The 23,421-nt window shown below is 42.3% G+C and overlaps 1 protein-coding gene across 4 annotated transcripts in view; it reads right to left on the bottom strand.

Moving 5' to 3' along the window:
• ttc6 (tetratricopeptide repeat domain 6) overlaps positions 1-22,899 on the bottom strand; it is a 134,305-nt gene extending 111,406 nt beyond the window's left edge. For all 4 annotated transcript variants that reach the window (XM_078407164.1, XM_078407163.1, XM_078407162.1 and 1 more), the window contains exons 1-2: positions 22,519-22,899; positions 11,439-12,469 (exon numbers count right to left, since the gene is read on the bottom strand). In XM_078407164.1, coding sequence (XP_078263290.1) covers positions 11,439-12,272 — 834 coding nt within the window. In that variant the 5' untranslated portion in view covers positions 12,273-12,469; positions 22,519-22,899. The remainder of the gene's footprint in view (positions 1-11,438; positions 12,470-22,518) is intronic.
• Positions 22,900-23,421: the final 522 nt, after the last annotated feature.

Consider the following 23,421-nt stretch of genomic DNA (forward strand, 5'->3'; position numbering starts at 1 on the left):
GTCCGCGCAGCCCCGCCAACACATTCAAACCACGGCGGTTGTGGAGCGGCGCGCGCAACACAGCGCCCCCCAGTGGGATGCCGACTTCAAGCACTTAGCTTGCAAGTATTTAGTGCGGGGCCCGTAGCAAATGCTACTTTTCCTACTATATTAATCCGGCACTGAGTAGTTTGAGTTATTATGCACCTTGATGTAGCTATGTCGCAGTGAACAATTATGGCCAGCATCATTAACAACTGAAGTTGTGTAGATTTCAGAATTCCAGTGACATACACTGCAGATATGCTGCATCTTTACATATGGAATCAATCAACAGATGAACAACCTGGACAAATGCACACTAATTAGCCATGAAACTACCTAATTTCATGTTTATTTTTATATATTTTAAGAAGTAATGCAGACAGAAAAAGCAAGAATCTAGTCAGAAAAACAATGGTCATTCTTCCCCAAAATAAACTTTCAGTCTTTCTTAACCAAACATGAAAAATGTAAAGGGTGCTGTTAAACAGTAACAAGGTTAGATTACAATTATGCAAACCGCACTAAATCTGATTTTCATTGCACTTTCACTAGCTTAAAATTAACCATATAAAACTATAACCATCACAAACAGAAACAATGCTCCATGGTGAATTTCATGCACCAATTTCACATAAAAGTAGGCAATTGACTAAAAAAAACAATTCTGTCCTCTCCAAGAAATTTAACCAATTATTTTATCGACCCAGTGGCCTAAAGCTCAAATTGTATCTCTGCCCAACAACCATGAATGTAAATCATTTGACAGTAATACTTTTCTGCTGCTTAAACGCATGAATTACCACTTTGTTCCTCTCCCCATTTTCACTATCTAAAAATTAAATCTCTTTAAAGCTTCAAAATTCACCATGTTGCTGATATCAACACAGCACTCCACTTTGTTAAAAGAAGTATGCCGTATAGTTTAACCCTTTTCTGCATCTGATCCTACTTTATATTTATAATTCACTTTCAAGCCCCAATAAAAATATTGTAATTATTCTTGGTAATGTTAATTTATTCTGAAACTGATACATTGACTGTCACATCAAAATGACAGCTTTTCAAAAACCCCAGTTAAATTTTACAATGGGGAAGGAATTCAAATGTGTTTGTATTTTGACTCTACCGCCATGGTGTTATCAATAAATACACAAAGATTATCAGCCATGTGTATTCAGTGTACAGAAAGAGCCTGCCTCATTTTCCACCGTCTTCCCATTTAAGTGCCAGTGAGATGCTTCCAGTGCAGTTTGAGTCACCTCACTGAAGCACTCAGATCAGGGTTTCCAAGACCCTGAAGGCTGAAGTATTCTTTGGAAGTTTTGTAAAGTAACACATGCATTAACAATTGACACATAAAACCAAATTTTGTGGATGCTGAATATCTGAAAATAAAACCAAAACAGTGGAAATACTCATTGGGTCAGTAAACATCTACAGGTTGAAAAGCAGAATTGACATTTCAATTTGCTAACCGAACATCAGACGTTCTGATTCTGTTTCTCTCCCCACATTAACTATAGGCAGTCCAACTTGAAATTAGCCTTTCCTGCTGAATATAGTGGAAGGCAATTAATGCTCAGATGGCAAATATACACCAGGCAACACATTTTAATAGTGAAGTGGAGAAAAAAATGGTACCACAGGCTCCTGTGCAAACATTGCTGATAGGCCTACAAAGGTGGGCTCTGCAGCACCTCCTGTTTAGTTAATGCAGGTGTGATTTGGATGGAAAATTGCACAAATTTAGCACAGCTCACACCATTTGTATACAAAAGAGCAGTAGTACAGGTGACATCTGCAAATTCTAGCAGTATGGGGACACTAGAAACTGTAGATGCTGGAATCTAGATCAAAATACAAAGACCTTAAGACAATAATACATCGGAGCAGAATTAGGCCATTCAGCCTATTGTCTACTTCGCCATTCAATCATGGATGATCTATTTTTCCTTCTCAACCTCATTCTCCTGCCTTCTCCTCGTAACCTTTGAAAGGGGAGAAAGCCATACATAACAGCATTATTTATCAAGAAAAAAAAGGGTGGGAAAATGGCTTTGAGGAAGAGAATATTGCCAATCCACCATGAATCCAGATAAAAGGCCTTTCATCAGAAGTGGAAAAAAACCCAATCAATTCTTAGGAAAGGGGCATCTAGCCATCATGTTCATGTTAGCCGAGAAAAGTTACCAAGCTAAAACAATTTTTGTTGAGTAATCTTGTTGGTTAAGGAAATTCAAATGCTCATCTACTTAATGCCCATCTGAGCACTTTTGCATCTACCACTCTTTCATGGAATGAGCTACAGATTTTCACCTTCTTTTGGATGATTTTTTTCCCCTCATTAATTCATCTACCATTTACTTTAAATCTAGTCAATTCTGTTTTTCTTTCCACGGATGCCTCCTGCCTTGCTGGGAATCTCTAGCATTTTCTATTTTTGTTTCAAATTTCTAGCATCAGAATTTTTGATTTACTTTAAATCCAAACAGTATGCAAACATTTTGAATTCAACTTGATTCCAAAATATTTAAACAGAGTATAGATTTAAGGTATTTGCAACATTTTTTCTTGAGCCGCATGACCTCTCATTTTCCTGGCAAAGCTATTATTTTGACCATTTCAAAATCCACATAAACTACATCAAACATCCTATATCAAAGATGTTATCTCCATCGATATTCCCTCTTACCACCTTAAAGATTTAATCTATTTGCATCAGGCACAAATTTCCCTTTGTAAATGATTAATTTGATGGCAATATTCTCAGTCTTTGACCTCTCAAATGTTAACTGCTTCTCTTTCCATAGATATTGCCTGGCCATCTTCTGTCCACATCATTTCACCTGGGTATTCCGAGGGATCGTACGGGATTTGCTGTGATAGTACCGGCTCCTCTACCAGTAAGAGGTGTCTACGATTTCTTCTGTAAAGCCTCCTTCTGACTGAACAAGATAGGATCTGGGTTCCTGGCATTTCCTTTTGACCATGCCCATACGATCATAGCCTTTCTGGGTTTGTCGCCTGACAGTCTGTCCTTCCTGCACAGGTTGGAGGGGACGACTTGAACGATCATACCACGCCTTCTGTGACAGCCTTTTGTAGAGTAGCTGAGCCTGAACCACCTGTGGCTCGCGCACATGTGGCTCTAACAGTTGCTTCGAGACAGGAAGGGCAGCACGTGTCTGTCTGGACATTAGTCTGTGAGCTGGAGACCCAAGAGTCGTGTCACATGGCATGTTTCGGAGATTGAGGAGATCTAGGAACGTGTCTGACCAGGCTCGGTGGGACTTTTCCATTACTTGTTTGGCGCTGCGGACTGCCCGTTCTGCCAGCCCATTCGATTGGGGATACTCCGGACTGCTGGTGACATGATTGAAGTCCCATTGCACAGTAAAATCTTTAAAAAGCTGGCTTGTGAATTGCCCAGCATTGTCAGACATGAGAGTATGTGGTGCCCATTGGACCGAGAAATGCCTCTGTAGCTTCTGTAGCTTCAGAATTACCGTTTCTTACAGACATGACAAATTTGGCCGAAAGCAGGGCATTTCCCCCTTTTTGCTGCATGATTTCCTCCACAGTTGGTACAGCCCACAATAAAACGCATTCCAGACATATCTGGCTGGACTCTCACCGCTATCTCAGGTTTACGTTCTCTCCGGAATGCAGCCTGAACAGCATCGATACTTGTGGCAGATCGTTGTGCATTAGTTAGCGTCCGGGTGTTAAGAATCGTTGCCTCATGATTCTCACAGATGGAGACAGCCATATCCAGAGTTAAGTCAAAGTCACGCACGTTCTTTTCTTAGTTTGTCACTAGTGAGACCGCAAACTAGCCTATCTCTCATAAGCTCATCTTACCATGGAACGTCTCAAGTTCAACTCCAGGAATCAAAAGAGACTGTTGAATCAGAGAGCACACCAAACCTGCAGCTCCTCACTGCCGTTTTTAAAGCGCAAATAAATGATTCAACAGTTTCTTTTGATTCCTGGAGTTGAACTTGAGACGTTCCATGGTAAGATTGGTCCAAGGGCTGCATAGTTGTCGAAATTTTCTCGTGAGACACTCAGGATCCTCCCTCGATTCAGTAGGGGTGACGACCGCAGGTTGACCCCCAATGGCAGGTTGTATGACTTCCACCACGTACTCGAATTGCTTAGATCGTTTAAAAGCCTCCAGTCCTGCAAGATTGAGGAGCATATTTGCTTGAGCCCGAAGTGGTTTGTCATAATGAGCGGCTGCGATAAAGACATCAAACTGTTCCTTGAAGATGCGCCAGCGTTCGCCAATGTAGTTGTCGAAGACGAGAGGATCCGGCTTCTGAAATGCATCAGCCATAGCAGCAAACAGACTCTCCGACCTCTCTTGTGAAGAAAAGAGAGGAAAAAAAAAACTCACGAACTTCCAGCTGATGTTGTTCCGGAAGACCACTTCTACAGACAATAGACAATAGACAATAGGTGCAGGAGTAGGCCATTCGGCCCTTCGAGCCAGCACCGCCATTCAATGTGTTCATGGCTGATCATTCACAATCAGTACCCCATTCCTGCCTTCTCCCCATATCCCCTGACTCCGCTATCTTTAAGAGTTCTATCTAGCTCTCTCTTGAAAGCATCCAAAGAATGACACCATGCAAGAAGTTGTAATGACGACGTGTCGTTTAACTTCGTAGAAAGTTCTTTATTAGCATTGTAGACGGCAGAGAAAGATTCCCACGCTCTCAACCATCTCGATTGTTCTAATATCTTATCAATAAAGCTACAACCACACATGTGCCAGACACATTCCATAGGATGTCAGTCCAAAGACCCAGCCTGGATCAGGAATATAGTGACTGATCTACACCCACCACCTAACTAGTCCACATTACTTGGTCATATTCTCTGCTACTTGCTCCCTGGTTTCTCATCACATCCTGGGATCTATTTCATTACGGTCTACTTTCAAAAATGGTAACCCCCTCAATATGCTTAAAAATCTCATCCAATAATTCGGGGACCTGCCCCATTACTCTAATATCTACTAATGAACACAAAGTATCCATTAATAACTATATCGATGTCTTCCTCGTGCAGTTCCTCACACCTCCGCTCAGTACGCCTAAAACTACCTGATCTCCCGGTTGCTCAACACTTTAACTCCCCCTCCATTCCCACACTAACCTTTCTGTCGTAAGCCTCCTCCATTGGCAGAATGAGGCCCAGCGCAAATTGGAGGATCAAAACCTCATATTTTGCTTGGGCAGCTAACACCCTAGCGGTATGAATATTGACTTCTCTAACTTGAAGTAACCCTTGCTTTCCCTCTCCCTCCACCCTTCCCAGTTCTCCGATTAGTCTGTCATTTACATTTTATCTCTGTTTGATTTGTTACCTTCTCCCAGCTAACAATGATCTATTCTACATTTTCCTTGATCTCTATCCCTTGTCTCGTTTTCACACTTTAATAATAATAATAATAATATTCATTTATTGTCATTGCAACGAGTACAACGAAATTAAAAAAATAGCCAATCCTGACGGTGCGTACAAACATATATGCAATAAATGCAAAAACAAATAAATACATAAATACAATTAAATACAATTATATTAAGTACAAGATTTTTTAACGGTGTTGCCTAGTGCAAAGGTAGTGTTCAGTTCTCGTATGGCCCTGGGGTAAAAACTGTTCTTAAGTCTGTTTGTTCGGGATTTGATCGACCTGAAACGTCGACCAGAGGGCAGATGAACAAACAGACGGTGGCCGGGGTGGGATGGATCTTTTATTATTTTGCCTGCTCTACTGAGGCAGCGTAGGCTGAACAGGTGCTCCAGGGAGGGCAGTGAGCAGCCGATGATCTTCTGGGCCGTCGTGATGACCCTCTGAAGGGCCTTCCTGTCCTTTTCTGAGCAGCTGGCATACCATGTGGTTATACAGTATGCCAGCACACTCTCGATGGAGCAGCGATAGAAGGACAACATGAGCTTCTCCTGCAGGTTGGTTTTCCTGAGGATCCTCAGGAAGTGGAGTCTCTGCTGTGCCTTCTTTACTGTGGTGATGGTGTTGGTAGACCAGGTAAGATCCTCTGCGATGTGCGTACCCAGGAACCTGAAAGCTGGTACCCTTTCCACACAGACCCCATTGATGTAGAGTGGGTCGTAATCTCCACTGGTTTTTCTAAAGTCAATTATAAGTTCCTTTGTTTTGGAGGAGTTCAGGACCAGATTGTTCACTGAACACCATGCTGCCAGCCTTTGGATTTCATCCCTATAGGCTGTCTCATCTCCTTCTGAGATGAGTCCAACCACAGTCGTGTCATCCGCGAACTTGATGATGGTGTTGGTGGGATGGGTGGGGGCGCAGTCGTGAGTGTAGAGGGAGTAAAGGATGGGGCTCAACACACAGCCCTGTGGTGAGCCGGTGCTCAGTGTAATGGTGGAGGAGAGGTGAGGGCCTATTTTGACGGTCTGGGGGCGGTTGGTCAGGAAGTCCTTGATCCATTGGCAGATGGTTTGGGAAAATCCAAGGTCGGAAAGTTTGGTGACCAGTCTGCTCGGGATGACCGTGTTAAAGGCAGAGCTGAAGTCGAGGAAGAGCATCCTCACATAGCTCCCCTGGTGTTCAAGGTGGGTCAGTGCAGTGTGAAGAGCAGTGTCGATGGCATCCCCTGTAGACCTATTTGCTCTGTAGGCAAACTGGTGTGGGTCGAAGGTGGGTGGGAGGCTGGCTTTGATGTGCTGCAGGACCAGTCTCTCGAAGCACTTTGTGATGACCGGTGTGAGTGCTACCGGACGGTAGTCGTTAAGACCGCTGATGACAGACTTTATCGGCAGTGGGATGATTATGGCGGACTTCAGGCAGGGAGGGATGGTGGATTTTAAAAGGGACAGGTTGAAGATTTTTGTGAAGACCTCAGATAATTGGTCTGCACATTCCCTCAGCACTCTGCCCGTCACACCATCGGGGCCTGCAGCTTTCCTGGGATTCACTGCTCTGAGCACGCGCTTAACATCATACTCCTGCACAGTGAAGGTGTTGCTGTCAGGTGCTGGAGAGGGTGTAATATCTGCCACTGTAGCTTTCACCTCGAAACGAGCAAAGAAACAGTTAAGTTCCTCAGCCAGCGAGGCGTCGCCGTCGGCAGTCGTGCGGTTGCTGGTCTTGTAGTTGGTGATGTGCTGGATGCCTTGCCATACCCGCCGTGGGTCATTGTTGGAAAAGTGGTCCTCAATCTTCCTCTTGTAGGACGCTTTGGCATCCTTGATGCCTCTCTTCAGGTTGGTTCTAGCAGCACTGTATAGAGCTCTATCACTAGACCTGAAGGCGGTGTTACGGTCCTTGAGGAGAGACCTGACATCCTTTGTCATCCAGGGTTTTTGATTGGGATACAACCGGATGCGTTTGTCGACGGTGACATTGTCAACACAGTTTTGGATGTAGCAAAGTACAGTTGATGTGTACTCCTCCAAGTCCTGATCCTCAAAAATATCCCAGTTGGTCCTTTCGAAGCAATCCTGCAGCTGCGAGGAAGCTCCTTCAGGCCATGTCTTAACAGTCTTTATGGTGACTGGAGCTTCCTTATCTCTGTATCTCCCCCTCCCCTGACTCAATCTGAAGAAGGGTTTCGACCCGAAACGTCACCCATTCCTTCTATCCAGAGAGGCCGCCTGTTCCACTGTTACTCCAGCATTTTGTGTCCATCTTCGGTTTAAACCAGCATCTGCAGTTCCTTCCTACAACCTCACAATTAACAATTTTGTCCATAGGAAGCCCTGCTTTTTGAGGCTATCCCTTACTTTTAATTTACAAAATATCACATAGGATTATTTTACTTGGTAATCTTATTTATGCCCTTATTTTACTTCTCACATATTTTACATGTGATTCATCAAATGATCACCAATGCGTCCACAATTTCCAGAGCCACTTCCTTAAGTACCCTGGGATGCAGGCCATCAGGCCCTGGGGATTTATCAGCCTTCAGTCCCATCAGTTTACCCAACACCATTTCCTGCCTAATGTGAATTTTCTTCAGTTCCTCCGTCACCCTTGGACCTCTGTCCATTAGTAAAACTGGGAGATTGTTTGTGTCTTCCTTAGTGAAGACAGATCCAAAGTACCTGTTCGACTCGTCTGCCATTTCCTTGTTCCCCATAATAAATTCACCTGCTTCTGTCTTCAAGGGACCCACATTTGTCTAAATTATTTTTTTCCTCTTCACATACCTAAAGAAGCTTTTACTATCCTCCTTTATATTCTTGGCTAGCTTACCTTTGTACCTCATCTTTTCTCCCCGTATTGCCTTTTTAGTTACCTTCTGTTGCTCTTTAAAAGAGTTCCAATCCTCTGGCTTCCCACTCATCTTTGCTATGTTATACTTATAATGTATTCCTTTATTCGTCCCACACCGGGGAAATTTACAGTGTTATAGCAGCAAAGTGGATAGCAAGAGAGCAAGAGATCATTCATTATAAATAAAAGATACATAAATTGTCGTCAGTTTTCTGTGTGTTCTTAGCTGTTATTGTTGACTCGTCTGCTGGGAGCAGTGCTGGTTGTGCAGTCTCACAGCAGTGGGAAGAAAGGACCTCCTATATCTCTCCTTCACGCACTTGGGGTGGAGTCTGTCACTGAAGGAGCTACTCAGTGCAGTGACAGTGTCCTGCATGGAGTGAGAATCGTTGTCCTGCAGCAATGTTAGCTTTACCATCATCCTCCTCTCTCCCACCACCTGCACTGAGTCGAGGGGGCAACCCAGGACAGAGCGGGCCTTCCTGACCAGCTTGTTGAGTCTCTTCCCTTCCGCCGCTGAGATGCTGCTGCTCCAGCAGACCACTCCATAGAAAATGGCCGATGCAACCACCGTGTTGTAGAAGGTCCTTAGGAGTGTCCCCTGCACTCCAAAGGACCTGAGTCTCCTTAGCAGATAAAGTCTGCTCTGGGCCTTTCTGTATAGTGCATCAGTGTTTTCAGTCCAGTCCAGTTTATTGTTGAGGTAGACACCCAGGTACTTATAAGAATCCACCCTCTTGATGTCCATTCCCTGGATGTTCACCGGTGTCGGGGGGACCTGGCTGCGCCTGCGGAAATCTACCACCATCTCCCTGGTTTTCCCTGCGTTGATCCGGAGGCAGTTCCGCTGGCACCAGTCCAGAAACTCCTTGATCAGTTCTCTGTACGCTCTGTCCTCGTCGCTCGTGATGAGGCCGACGATGGCAGAGTCGTCAGAGAACTTCTGTAGATAGGAGTCTGCAGAGCTGTGCCTGAAGTTCGCAGTGTACAGGGTGAACAAGAATGGAGTTTTTGGGAACAAGACTGGGAATGGGAACATTGACTGAGAATGGGAACAAGACTGAGAATGGGAACAAGACTGTTCCCCGCGGAACCCCGGTGCTGCAGACCACCCTGTCCAAGACCAGGTCCTTTGTCCTCACATACTGTGGTCGGTTGGTGAGCTAGTCCAGAATCCAGGATGTGAGGTGGTGATCCATCCCTGTGCTCTCCAGCTTGCCCCCAGAAGCCCCGGCTGGAGAAATCAAAGAACATGATTCTCACAGTGCTATCCGGCTTCTCCAGGTGTGAAAGAGCTTCTTCTCCTTTATTTTTATACTGTCTTTGACTTGACTTGAGGGGGGAGGGTGAGGGGGAGGAGGAGGGGGGGAGGGGGAGGAGGAGAGGGTGCTGCACCAATGCAGGAGAGGCTTGGGCCCAACGGGTCCACTTGGTCTAGTAGTAAATACATTTCTGATCTTTGATGTTCATTTTGTGCAGCAATCTCTGTCACAGCATCTTAAGTATGATTAGTGATGCATTCCAGTGCATTCCTGCACTGCCAATCTCTTCTTCCAGATTTACAAGAAGACCTGGAATATGCAAACCAGGAAACTTGTCTCCTCCTGCATGCTCTCCAATGGCACTAATCATTCTCCAAGTTCAGCAACCTTGAGGTTGAATAACCAGAGAGATTTCCTGCATTTGTGTCCAACCAGGATGCACAAATCTTGAAATTACAGACAATTCCACAATTGTCTTATTCACAAAATGCTGGAGTAACTCAGCAGGTCATATTATTTCACTACTGTTATAGTTTGCTTACTAAAAGTTCAGTTTTACCCTTGATTCGCACTTGTTCCCCTAATATTAAAGAAAAATTAAAGTAAATATATAGCTCATATTTCCTGGATACAGCAGGCCTTTAGTTCATGTTACTTACAACATAATGTTTCAGAGTTCATTTCTCAAATTAGCATAATTTTCATAAATGATAGGAGCGGAATTAGGCCATTCGGCTCATCAAGTCTACTCCGCCATTCAATCAAGGCTGATCTATCTCTTCCCCTAACCCCATTCTCCTGCCTTCTCCCCATAAACCTTGACATCCATACTAATCTTTTTTCGATGGTTCAGCTCATCTTCCATGGCATCCTATTGATTTTGTTACAAAATTAATCAATGTATTTTTGATTATTGGTTGATAATTTTAGTTTAGTTTAGTTTTTTTATTGTACAGGCAACCCCTGCATTATACCCTTTCTGGCTACAGAAATATGCCCTTACAGAATTCATAAATCACTACCACGAAATTGAGATAGGGAATAACATTTGCTTTCATGGAATTGATATGGGAAAAAAAGAAATAAACATTTTATACCAACTCGCGTTTCTAGACACATGGCCAGATGATATGGCTTCACATCACAATACAGGCCTTTTTTAGGAATGCAAACCCTCACCCCCATCCCTTCACCACAAACTTTCTATAAGGCGGGGTCATCTATATTAAGTTTCTGAGTGTCCCCAGTGACATGATCTATGTTGATAATATCCTAATCTATTATTGAAAACCAAAAAAATACTTTCCTCAACATTACATTATGGCGGCATTGTAGTGCAGCTGGAGGAGCTGCTGCCTCACAGTGCCAAACATTTGGGTTCAATCCTAATTTTGGGTGTAGTCCATGTGGAGTTTACACATTCTCCATGTAACCACCTGGGTTTCCTCCAGGCACTCCAGTTTCCTTCCACTTGTGTGGGTTAGTAGGACAATTGGCCTCTGTTAAAAGAAAAATTGTCCCCAAAGTATCGGGAGTAGATGAGAAAGTGGGATAACATAGAATTGGTGTGAAGGGGTGATCAATGGTTAATGTGGACTCAGTGGGCCGAAGGGGTTCTTTCCACGCTGTGTCTCTACACCAACAATATCATAGTCTATTTGTGCACTTCAACGAGGAGAATTCTTGCAAATAAAACTACATTCACAGCACCACATCTCTGGTTTAGCTCAGTGTTTTAACGCGATCGGACCCATTTCTCTTTTAATGTCCAGGTTTTTGTCACAAATGCTGTATCTAACAGTGCTGCACTTCTGAAAAACAATATCCTTTATTACTTTCAGCTTGGAGAAAGTATCCATCTGTTATGGTTCACCTACCTCACTTTTACTGCTAGAACTGTAACCAAGCACTCTGTCCAAAAGTCTTTTGATCTTCACATTTGAAGCAGACTGGGAGGTGGCTTGGCTAACAGACCGCAGTGAAACAATGATTCCATCTACAGAATTTGCCTTTGCTGTAAATGTTTGCTGTGTTGCGGTCAGGGGCTGCTCCGGCTTGCTAATTTGAACGTTTCTTTCATATATTTTTGGTGCATCTGACATTGCGAGATATTTAGCTTCTTCTAGCAGTTCTGAAGCAGACCTCATACCTTGAGAATGAATGGAATGAGCACCATCTTCTTTATCAAAATGGACAATTGCACCCTCTGATGTTTGAGGAAGGGATTTGTTGAGACTTTTCTTTTTTTTACTTTGTTCAGTTGTTTCTGAAGAAATGATCTTACTCTTTTCACTGATTTTACTGTCAACTTTAACATTACTAGTATGAACTCCTACATTGCGAGCAGCAATTTTTTCAGTCTTTTCTGTAATTAAAGTAGATGGTTCTGGTGTTGGATACTTTGCAGTATCAATGGGTTTTAAGGAACTACGTTTAGGTGGAGGTTCAGGCCTTCTTATCATATTTAAACCTTTAACTGTACCAGCAAGTGGAGCTATTGCTGATTTGAAAGCAGACTGATTTTTACCATCTGCTTCATGGAGTTGTAAACCTACCAATTTCTTATTATTAGTTTTATATCCCATTTCTGCAGCTGGTCTTTTACTGATCTTTCGAGGATCCATCTTAGCTGCCTGACTTTGTACCCAAGAGCTATCTTCAATGTTATTTTGTGATTTCTCGCTTAATTGTGTATCTTTGGATATTTGCATAAGGCTATCAGTTGTCTGTTTAAACTTTTCTTGTACAGGATTTCCTGCTGTTGGGAGCACAGTGCTTGATGTCTGTCTCAAATGGTGGAAGTCTGGTCACGCTGTCTTGTGTAAACTATCTTGCTCTTGTGTCTCTTCAGAGGCATGCAAAGCAAAATATTTCTGTGTTCCAGACATTTCATAGTTCTGTTATAGATCTGTGGGGACATAAGTTATACAGTTATCTCTGTTACCGCACACATTTTTGCTCAATTATTTGTGCACCTATGACACAAACTTAATCAGTACAAGATCAAGTCAAGACAAACTGGAAGCTCTAAACAAGATAAATCCATTAATTGTTCACAATGGTTCTCATTTTGAAAGTAAAAATGTAAATTAAAGAAAATGTAAGAGCATTTTTATGAGCTAATTTTGTCAAGTAACATGCAAATATCTTCTAGGCATCACAATTCTGGCCATTATTTATTTTCAAACAAAGGAAATGAGGTTTCACAAACAAGAAACAAGAATCCATTGCATTTTAGTTAATTATATTTTACTGAAACGCTGAAAGATTTCTTTACTAGAAAATTCATTTAAAAGCAGCAAGTTATAGGACTATGCGCACAAGTATTTAAATTTGATTGGAAAACCTTTAAACCTTTTCAAATTCTTAAATCATTTTATTTCTTGGGACACAGTTGCAAATAAATTAAACTAATGCTTGACATTCTGGGGGTTAGTCAAGAAAAAGATTGGAAGGAATCCTTTTTCCTTTATGGTGAATCTTTCATTAAAACTAACAGATATCTCTGATTTGCTTCATCATCCATCATGGGTTAGCTATGTGCTCAAGAACAGTACGACTCTACCCAATGCTCAGAAATTCCCATGGTTTGGCAACTGGCCTCTACTTTATTAGAAGTTTTAAAAGATTTATCATGTCACCAAACACTCCAACAAAATTTTGGTTGCTTCTCAGACTGGAGCCCAAATGGCATGCCTCAGGTTTCAGTGCTGGGTCTGTTACTGCTTGTCTTCTATATCAATTGATTTGGATGAGAACATCCACGGCAAGATTAGCAAATTTGCAGATGATACAAAAGTGGGTGGCTTTGCAGATAGTGTTGTGAAAAATTGCAGCAGGATCTTGATCAATTGGTCAGGTGGGTTAAGGGATGGTTGATGGAATTTAATGCAGAGAAATGTGAGGTGTTGCATTTTGGGAAGTCTAACATGGGCAGGACCTACACAGTGAATGGTAGGGCTCTGGGTGGTGTTGTAGGGCAGAGGGATCTAGGCATGCAGATGCATGGTTCCTTGAAGGTGGAGTTGCAGGTAGTCAAAAAGGCTTTTGGCACATTGGCCTTCATCAGTTAGAGTATTGAGTATAGAAGTTGGGAGATCATGTTGCAGTTGTATAAGACATTGGTGAGGCCGCATTTAGAGTATTGTGTTCAGTTCTCGGCACCTTATATTGGAAAGATGGTGTCAAGCTGGAAAGGGTATAGAGATTTACAAGGATTTTGCCAGGTCTAGAGGGTCTCAGCTATAGGGAAAGGTTGAGTAGGCTGGGACTCTATTCCTTGGACCGCAGGAGGATGGGTGATCTTATAGAGTTGTATAAGATCGTGAGAGGAATAGATCGGGTAGATGCACAGGGTGTCTTGCCCAGAGTAGGTGAATCGAGGACCAGAAGACATAGGTTTATGGTGAAGGAGAAAAGATTTATTTGGAATCTGAGGGGTAAATTTTTCATACAAAGGGTGGTGGATTAATGGAACAAGCTGCCAGAAGAAGTCGTTGAGGCAGGGACTATCCCAACATTTAAGAAACAGTTAGACAGGTACATAGATAGGACAGGTTTGGAGGGATATGGAACAAATGTGAGCAGGTGGGTCTGCATCCCAGGGTACTCGAGGAGGTGGCTCTAGAAATTGTGGACGCATTGGTGATCATTTTCCAATGTTGTCTAGATTCTGGATCAGTTCCTGTGGATTGGAGGATAGCTAATGTTATCCCACTTTTTAAGAAAGGAGGGAGAGAGAAAGCAGGGAATTATAGACCAGTTAGCCTGAGATCAGTGGTGGGGAAGAAGCTGGAGTCGATTATCAAAGATGTAATAGTGGCGTATTTGGATAGCAGTAACAGGATCAGTCCAAATCAGCATGGATTAACGAAGGGGAAATCATGCTTGACAAATCTTCTGAAATTTTTTGAGGATGTAACAAGTAAAATGGACAAGAGAAAGCCAGTGGATGTGGTGTACCTGGACTTTCAGAAAGCCTTTGATAATGTCCCATACAGGAGGTTAGTGTCCCATACAGGAGATTAAACCATGCATTGTGCTTATAAGTAATTTATTGTGCTTTTGTTAGTAACTTACTGTGCTTTTGTATGTAATTAATTGTGCTTCTATATGTTTATTATATGTAATGTCTTGGCTTTTATCTGGACCTTGAGTCTGTAATAAAGTATTGATTAGTTTTCTTCACTGATTAGTGATTGATTCACTGATTGGTTGATTAGTGGGCAAAATTAGAGCACATGGTATTGGGCATAGGGTATTGACATGGATAGAAAATTGGTTGGCAGAAAGGAAACAAAGAGCAGGGATTAACGGGTCCCTTTCAGAATGGCAGGCAGTGACTAATTGGGTGCCAAAAGGCTCGGTGCTGGGACCACAGTTATTTACATTAATGATTTAGATGAAGGAATTAAAAGTAACATTGGCAAATTTGCAGATGACACAAAGCTGGGTGGCAGTGTGAACGGTGAAGAGGATGCTCTGAGGATGCAGGATGACTTGTATAGGTTGGGTGAGTGGGCAGATGCATGGCAGATGCAGTATAATGTGCATAAATGTGAGGTTATCCACTTTGGAGGCAAGAACAGGAAGGCAGATTATTATCTGAAGGGTGTCAGGTTAGGAAAAGGGGAAGTACAACGAGACACGGGTGTCCTAGAACATCAGTCACTGAAAGTAGGCAGACAGGTACAACAGGCAGTGAAGAAAGCTAATGGCATGTTGGCCTTCATAATGAGAGGAGTTGAGTATAGGAGCAAAGAGGTCCTTCTGCAGTTGTGCAGGGCCGCGATGAGACCACACCTGGAGTATTGTGTGCAGTTTTGGTCTCCTAATTTAAGGAAGGACATTCTTGCTATTGAGGGAGTGCAGCGTAGTTTCACAAAGTTAATTCCCAGGATGGCAGGACTGTCATATGATGAAAGAATGGAGCAACTGGGCCTGTATTCACTGGAATTTAGAAGGATGAGAGGGGATCTTATAGAAACATGTAAAATTATTAAGGGATTGGACACGCTTGATGCAGGAAACATGTTCCCAATGTTGGGGGAGTCCAGAACCGGGGGCCACAATTTAAGAATAAGGGGTAGGTCATTTAGAACGGAGATGAGGAAAAACCTTTTCACACAGAGAGTTGTGAATTTGTGGAATTCTCTGCCTTGGATGCATTCAAAAGAGAGTTAGATAGAGCTCATCGGGGCTAGTGGAATCAAGGGGTATGGGAAGAAGGCAGGAATGGGGTACTGATTGTGGATGCTCAGGCCATGATGACATTGAATGGCTGTGCTGGCTCGAAGGGACGAATGGCCGACTCCTGCAATGGACTTGTTTTCAAATTGCAATTTGCAAAAATGTCTTGTTTTATTGCATTTTTTTTCACAATCTTGTGAAATTTGTGGAATTTATGTTTTCATGTGTGGTCTGAGTCTATGTGCCTGCAACGCTGCTGTAAGCAAGAGTTTCATTGCACCAGTATTTCACCCTACCTGTGGGGTGAAATATGATAAGAAACTGTACATTGACGGCTCACCGCATGCTAATTCCCACACTTCCTTTAATAAAATCGGGCCCCAGTTCTAGCACTCCCTTTAAACTCACTGAGTTCAGTTTACCGCGTTGACTTAAACTTTAAGGCACTGGCTGGAAAATTTAATTTACTGCATAATATCTAAAAAAATGCATTAAAGATGTGTTGGAATAAAATTCAATAGTCTGGCAAATCTACCCAAGGCACCACCACATTTCTAAGCATACCAAATTAGAGTTTCACTGTATTTTAATGAAATAATGATAACAAAATGTCACTAAGTGGGTGTATCAATAAAATGAACTAAAGTATTCTTCAACTGTTTCTGCTCACTGAGATAAGCTATTTTCTAATTTACGTGGCATGACTTGTGTTCTGGTCTAGTGCCCAGCCGTACTGCACCACAAGCAGCCCCAAGCAATAATTCCATTTTCCTAGAAAATGTTTGAGAGATTACGACATAGTTCTTTTTGTAGCTTAGCAATTAGGTAACTAAGATTCTTTAGATCAAATACTGAGAATGGTGACTAGGATTCCTTACTGAAGTCTATTACACCAATGTTCAAGGCAGGAATTAGATTCATAGCTAGCTACCTACTGTGGTTCATGTGTTATTAATAGTAGTAATAATGAATGGATCGTTCTTTTCTCATACTGTTTACATTTTGATATAGAAAGGATTGCAGGATATGTTCCATGCTCAATTAAGCTGCAATCCTCACGTATTGCAAAGGGAGACTGGTTGATGGGCATCTCTATCCTGAAGAACAAATAAATTAGAGAGTGTACCTCAGCAGTCTCATCTTGCATATTTCCTCAAGGCTCACAGTTGCAATTGTAAGCAGATTCTCTAAACTAAAGGGATTGGCAATGATGTATAGCATTGAGGAAAAGAATTGGGAAAGTGGGTGTTAGAGGGTGTTAGCGAGTTAGCAAAAAATATATGTTCTGCACAAGAAAGAGGCACATCATGGTCAAACAAACAATTTAAAGAACAATTTAAATCATTCTACACAAATACAGGAAAAACATATCAAAAAAATATCAGTTCAAAGTTTTAAAAATTCTACATTGATTGACAATCACTAGAGCCAGGATGTTTAGGCGCTAAAAATCTCTGAAATAGGCAGGCAAATAGGCATAATAAAATTACAAACAAGGCACAAAAAAGGCATTTATTGACAAAAAAAGGCATAAAAGGCATGTATTTCCACCACCAAAATATGGTAAAAAATTATAATATAAAGGTATACTACATTAAATGACCAAAGTTGCCTGGTTGCACATAATTACTAGCATTTATTTCAAATTATCTGGTATTAAACTATGCCGTCTGCCAGACAGAATATGCTTCAGTTCTGAAAAACATCTTTCTACCCCAGCTGAGGTCACTGGTGCATACCCGAAACAAGCTGCAGACTATGTATTCATGTCGATATACTCCTTTGATTGTTGACCTGCCTTCAGTGTACCGATGACCACATTGGCAACATATCTCTCCACAGCATAGGTTGTCTCATCTATTGAGATCCATATTTTGTTGCGTGCAACTTCATCTCTAATTTTCTGCACAACAATGTTGAAGTTGCTGTCAACATAATTTTTCCGTAATGATGACTCACTCGGTATAGGTTCCTTTGTGTGTTTCTCTAAAAAACCTCTGAGAGATTTGTTTTCCAATTTTCACAATGGAATTCCAGCAACAATGAATGCCTTGTACAGATCACTCGAAAACTCAGATTTGCGACTGGAGCCAGCAGTAAATGTAGTTAGTGAGCAGACAAGCTTGCGTATTTCCCACCTTCAGTTTCTCTGCCGCCGACTGGTGTTTAGCTGTCTGTACATGCTGGGAGACGAAATATTTCTTATCATGATTTGCTGCTTTCTCACATGCTTTGCAAAACAGCATACAGTTGTCTGTAGAGCAAATATCACTCTGGTACACTTTCACCAAATCGTTCAGTTTTTTACAAGGCATTGACTTGATTTGAGGCATTTTGACGCAAGGGTAGATCCTACAGGAGCGGGGATGCAGACCTCTACAGGCAGGCCAAGTACAAGCTGAGAAGATGAATCAGTGCTGCCAAGGAAAGAAAGGTACACTGAGAAGTTGAGGAGCAAGTTCTCAGCTAATGACCCTTCTTCAGTTTGGAAGGGCTTGCAAGAAATCACAAGGTACAAGAGCTCCTTGGACAATTGTCAGCTGACCAACGACCTGAATGAGTTCTACTGCAGGTTCGATAAATAGAAACTTAACCCTGGTATCCCCTCCCCCCTCCCCAACCAACACTTCACACCTACTCACAGCCTGACTCCAGTTTGAAAAGACTGGACTCTTCCCCACCCACCCCTCTCCAATCACCACTTAACACCCACGTACAGCCTGACTGCAAAAGACTGGGGCTTTGTCCACTACTCACGAATGAATGACCAATGGTGGCGCCCCCGGTTTCGCCCCGGTGGTGGAAATTTTCTTGTAAGTTACGTTAACTAGGCAAAAAAAGGCTGATTTAGGCACTCGATTGTGAAAAAGTCACATGGCAAAATCCTGGCTCTAACAATCACCTATTTCTTTTTCTAGAGATGCTGCCTGACCCGCTGAGTTAATCCAGCTATTTGTGTCCATCTTCAATATTTTGATATGGCCACAGGGGGGCGACTTTCATTAAAGCCAGTGATAGGCAATCACATCTGAAAAATCCTAAAACATATACTGTGTACAGTATAACATTTACTCTTAGTTTTCTAAAACAAATGTCAGAAAAAAATTAAATGCAAACAATTGACAACAGTAGTTCTTTGTTGACAGCATACTTCCAGGTCAGCAACAAGTGCCATTGCTGAACCACTGAATGACGCCATGCAAATTAAATTGGTGTTGGTATTGGTTTATTATTGTCATGTGCATCAAGATACAGTTTTAAAAATATTTCACTGCTATCCAGGCAGATCATACCCTGCATGAACACAAGTTAGTGCAAAAGAGAAGGTAAAGTACAGGTTTTAGTGCTCCAGCAACAGAGAAAATGCAGATTTTATTTTTAAAAGGGCATGGGCCACAAAGAGGTAGATTAGAGGATCAGGATTACATCTTTTGCACGAGACCTCTATTCAAGAGTCAGATTACAGCAGGGAAGCTGTTTTTGAATTTGGTGTTAGGTGGGTTGTATCTTTTATTCGACAGAAGAGGGGAGAAGAGAGAATGACCAATGTGTGTGTGGTCCTTGATAATGTGGCCAGCCACTTTTTTCCAAGGCAGCATGAAATGTAGATGGAGTCAATGGGGGAGGGGGAGGGAGGGTGGGAAGGCTAGCTTATGTAATGGACTGGACTGCAACCATAATTCTCTGCAATTTCTCACAGTCCTGAGCAGAGCAGTTGCCACACTAAACTGCGATGCAACCCAAAGGATGCTTTGAACGGTGCATTGAAAGGAATTAGGACTTGCCCATTTTAGTTAGTTTTCTGAGGAAGTGAAGGCATTAGTGTGCTTTGTTGGACCTGTCATCAATGTGTTGGATCAGGTCAGACTGTTGGTTATATTAACACCTAGGAACTTGAAGGTATTTATTTCACAAAATGCTGGAGCATCTCAAGAGAGAAGGAATGGGTGACGTTTCGGGTCGAGACCCTTCTTCAGACTGAAGAAGGCTAGGAACTTGAAGTTTTCAACCATTGAAGTTTTCAACCATCTCCACCTCAGTACCATTGATGCAGGCAGGGGCATGTATTCCATCCCACTTGCTTAAGTAGATGACTAGCTCCTTCATTTTGCTGATATTGGGGGAAAAGGTCGTTGGCTTGATGCTGTGCTACTCAGCTCTCTATCTCATTCCTGTACTCCATCTTGTCATTGTCATTGCCCACACTGACCAACACGTCCCATCTACACTAGTTCCACTTGCCTGTGTTTGGTCCATGTACCTGTCTAATTGCTTCTTAAATGTTGCGATAGTCCCTGCCTCAACTACCTACAGTCAATAAGTAGAACTATGAGACACAGCGGAGACATGTGTGCAGACATCTTGTATACCTTAGAATGGTCCCAGAAGCTGATCAATTAAATTGTTCATCAGAAATAACTTGACTGGTTTCTCGACAGAAACATAATGGCAAAACAAAAAGACAATACAACTTCTTCTCATCAAAAAAAAAACTCCAACCCAAGATGTTATTAAAGGACCTATGAAACCATCTAGGTCCCATCCATGAAATAGCATTCAGACTCGAAAAGGGACTCAACTTTATAAAACCTATGTGTCTGTCATCAACAATAGAAGGGAAAACAACTTAATAATCACTACCAAGGTATTTGAAATGTTTTAATTACCCTTAAGGAAGCTTTAAATGCCTTTGTTAATTAAAGGAGAAAGCAAATGGGTAAATGTTTCGGGAAGTCCAAGCCAATGCCTTGGGCTCCAACTCATGGCACCACTGTAACAATAATGAACAGCAAATAATGACATGAGGCCCAAGCCATCCTCTGGATAACTGTGGATAACTACAGACTTCAATGAATCAGTGCTTTATTTTCATAGACAAATCAAAGGATGTGTTATAATAGGGCAGTCCTGCCAATGTCTCCATAATCAATTTCATCTTCACTTTGTTGTCCAAATTTTATACAACTCACAAAAATCTCCCCATTGTCTTCTCTATTCCAAATAAATCCACCTTAACCAAACTATCCTTGGAACAAAACATTTTCCGTCCTTGTCAATCTCCTCTGCACCTCCTCCAATGGAATAAGTTCAAAGTAATTTAATGACCAGAACTGTCCATATTTCTAGTTTCCCTCTCCCCTGACTCTCAGTCTGAAGAAACACCACCCATTAATTATCTCCAGAGATACTACCTATCCTGCTGAGTTACTCCAGCATTTTGTGACCATTTTGATAAACCTCTTCTGCACCCTCTCCAAGACCTCTACATCCTTGCTGGAGTAGGATGACCAGAACTGTACACAATGTACTCAAATGTAGCCCAAAGAAAGTGCTAAGATCAGAGCTTCTCAATATTCCTCCCACTTCTTTTCTTCAAATAGCATGGATATTTTTCTCATTGACCTGCAATATATCTACTGTTAGTGATAATTACCTTATAATACTTAGTTGGCCCAAAGGGCCCAAAGGGCCAACTTGTCCACACTGACCAATATGTCCCATCCATACTAGTTCCACTTGCCTGCTTTTGGTCCATGTACCTGTCTAATTGCTTCAGCTAGCTAAATGTTGCGATAGTCCCTGCCTCAATTACCTCCTCCGGCTGCTCATTCCATACACCCATCACTCTTTGCTGACTCCCAGCAGAACCATCCCATCAGTCCATTTCTCCTCCTCTAATTTCCCTATAACGCTTTCTCAATGCCCAGGTACAATTACCTTTGCCCCAATTTGGAACATTTATTCTTATTTTAATCACATCTTACAACTATGCTAAATCTAACTGAATTATGATCACAATAAGAAAAATGCTCTCCTACTGATACTGCTCCAATTCATTCCCTAAAACTACATTTAGAATTGCACTGCCTTTTCCCCACGCAATTTATTGAGCTTATTACTTAGAGAATTAAAAAGAAATCTTCCTAATGCAAAGTAGGAATTTTGTGCCATTTCTGCCTTTTAATACTAAGATATAATAATGCAAGCTGATTGTTTTTGTTAGGAAATAAGCACTGAGCAAAATAATTAATTGGTCTTTTGCTTAATTTTCCTGAGTTTGTGAGATTATCAACCCTAGCCCTGTTCTCTTCAAATTGACCCTGTATCATTGTGGATATATGAGTGGCAAGCAACATCTGGATGTGTAGGAAGGAACTACCGATGCTGGTTTTCACAGAAGATAGACACAAAATGCTGGAGTAACTCAGCGGATCAGGCAGTGATCTCTGGAGGAAAGGAACAGGTGACGCTTTGGGTCAAGACTCTTCTTCAGACTGGGCGTCAGGGGAGAGGGAAATTTGATTTTGTTGTGATGTCTGTGTTTAAGTGCTATGGTGAAACAACAGCCTGCCATTAATTCAATGTTCGTGTACTGATTCCAACATTGTTCTTCGTAGTTGGTAGTGCCAGCGACATCTTCACAAGTGATGAAATAGACCAAAAAATCGACAAAAGATTAAATAGAACGTTTACTTTGCAATATCTTTTTGAAATGTTGTGAAAACTGCAATCGATGATACTTCACATAACTGTCTAATATGCATTTCAGCTAATAACATTTGCTCATCCAAAAAATACTTGGTCTTGATTGAAAATTACAAGGTGCAGTTAATGAAGTTTTCTCCAGATGGTGAAAATATCAGGGTGGAGCAAACAATTTTCAAAATAAAGAGCCCAGAGTTCATCGTTGTGCCTGTACCCTCTTGCAGGTGCCTGCCTACAACTGGTTGTTACGTTTTTATTTAAATTATTCGGAGCTCATCTCACCTTGAAGCTGTGAAGTGCATAAGATGTGCAGATGGTTGTTGCTGACAGATGAGAGAAACTAAGCGACTGGTAGCCGTGTCCCAGGCCTTTGCTGCTCCAGGCCGGGCGACTGGTAGCCGTGTCCCAGGCCTTTGCTACTGCAGGCCTCGCCTTTGCAGCGACTGTTGGGCGCCGTCGCTTAGCAACCAGGGAGCGGGTGGCCGCGCCTCCATTGCAAGACCCGGTCGCGGGTGCCCGTGAAACCTCCAGAGTCACTCTCTTCTGCGTTGCTGCACGACAACTGCCATACAAAATATCAACATTGTCCTTATTCCTCCAAAAATAACCAAACGTTTTTTGGATTTCCACAAGCTGCCACATCTCTTATCTGCGACCTCAGGGGGAAAATGACTCAGCGCGTCCAGCGTTTCCTTGCATCTCAAACCCTCCATCTTCGTAAAATCAAACAGATACTGCAAGATATTGCAAGAACTGCAGATACTGGTTTATACAAAAGTTAGATATAAAGCGCCGGAGTAACTCAACAGGTACATGTAGCATCTCTGGAGAAAAGGGATAGGTGACGTTTCGGATCGGAATCTTCGTCAGACTGAAAGTAGTGGGGGCGAAGATCTGGAGGCAAGAAAAGACCAGAAGCAATCAGGCCAGCCACAAATGACTCCAGGTAGAGTGGTGCCCTGGTTGTGTGAACCCAAGTGGGAGACAATGTAGAAGGTTGAAGGTTGACAATATAGCAGCCCAGTGGTATGAACATCGACTTCTCCAACTTTAGATAGTTCCTCTGTCCCTCCCTTCCCCTCCTCCTTCCCAGATCTCCCTCTATCTTCCTGTCTCCACCGATATCCTTCCTTTGTCCCGCCCCCCCCCCCCCCCCCCCCTGACATCAGTCTGAAGAAGGGTCTC

The sequence above is a fragment of the Rhinoraja longicauda genome, chromosome 10 (assembly GCF_053455715.1).
Source record: "Rhinoraja longicauda isolate Sanriku21f chromosome 10, sRhiLon1.1, whole genome shotgun sequence".
NCBI lineage: Eukaryota > Metazoa > Chordata > Chondrichthyes > Rajiformes > Arhynchobatidae > Rhinoraja > Rhinoraja longicauda.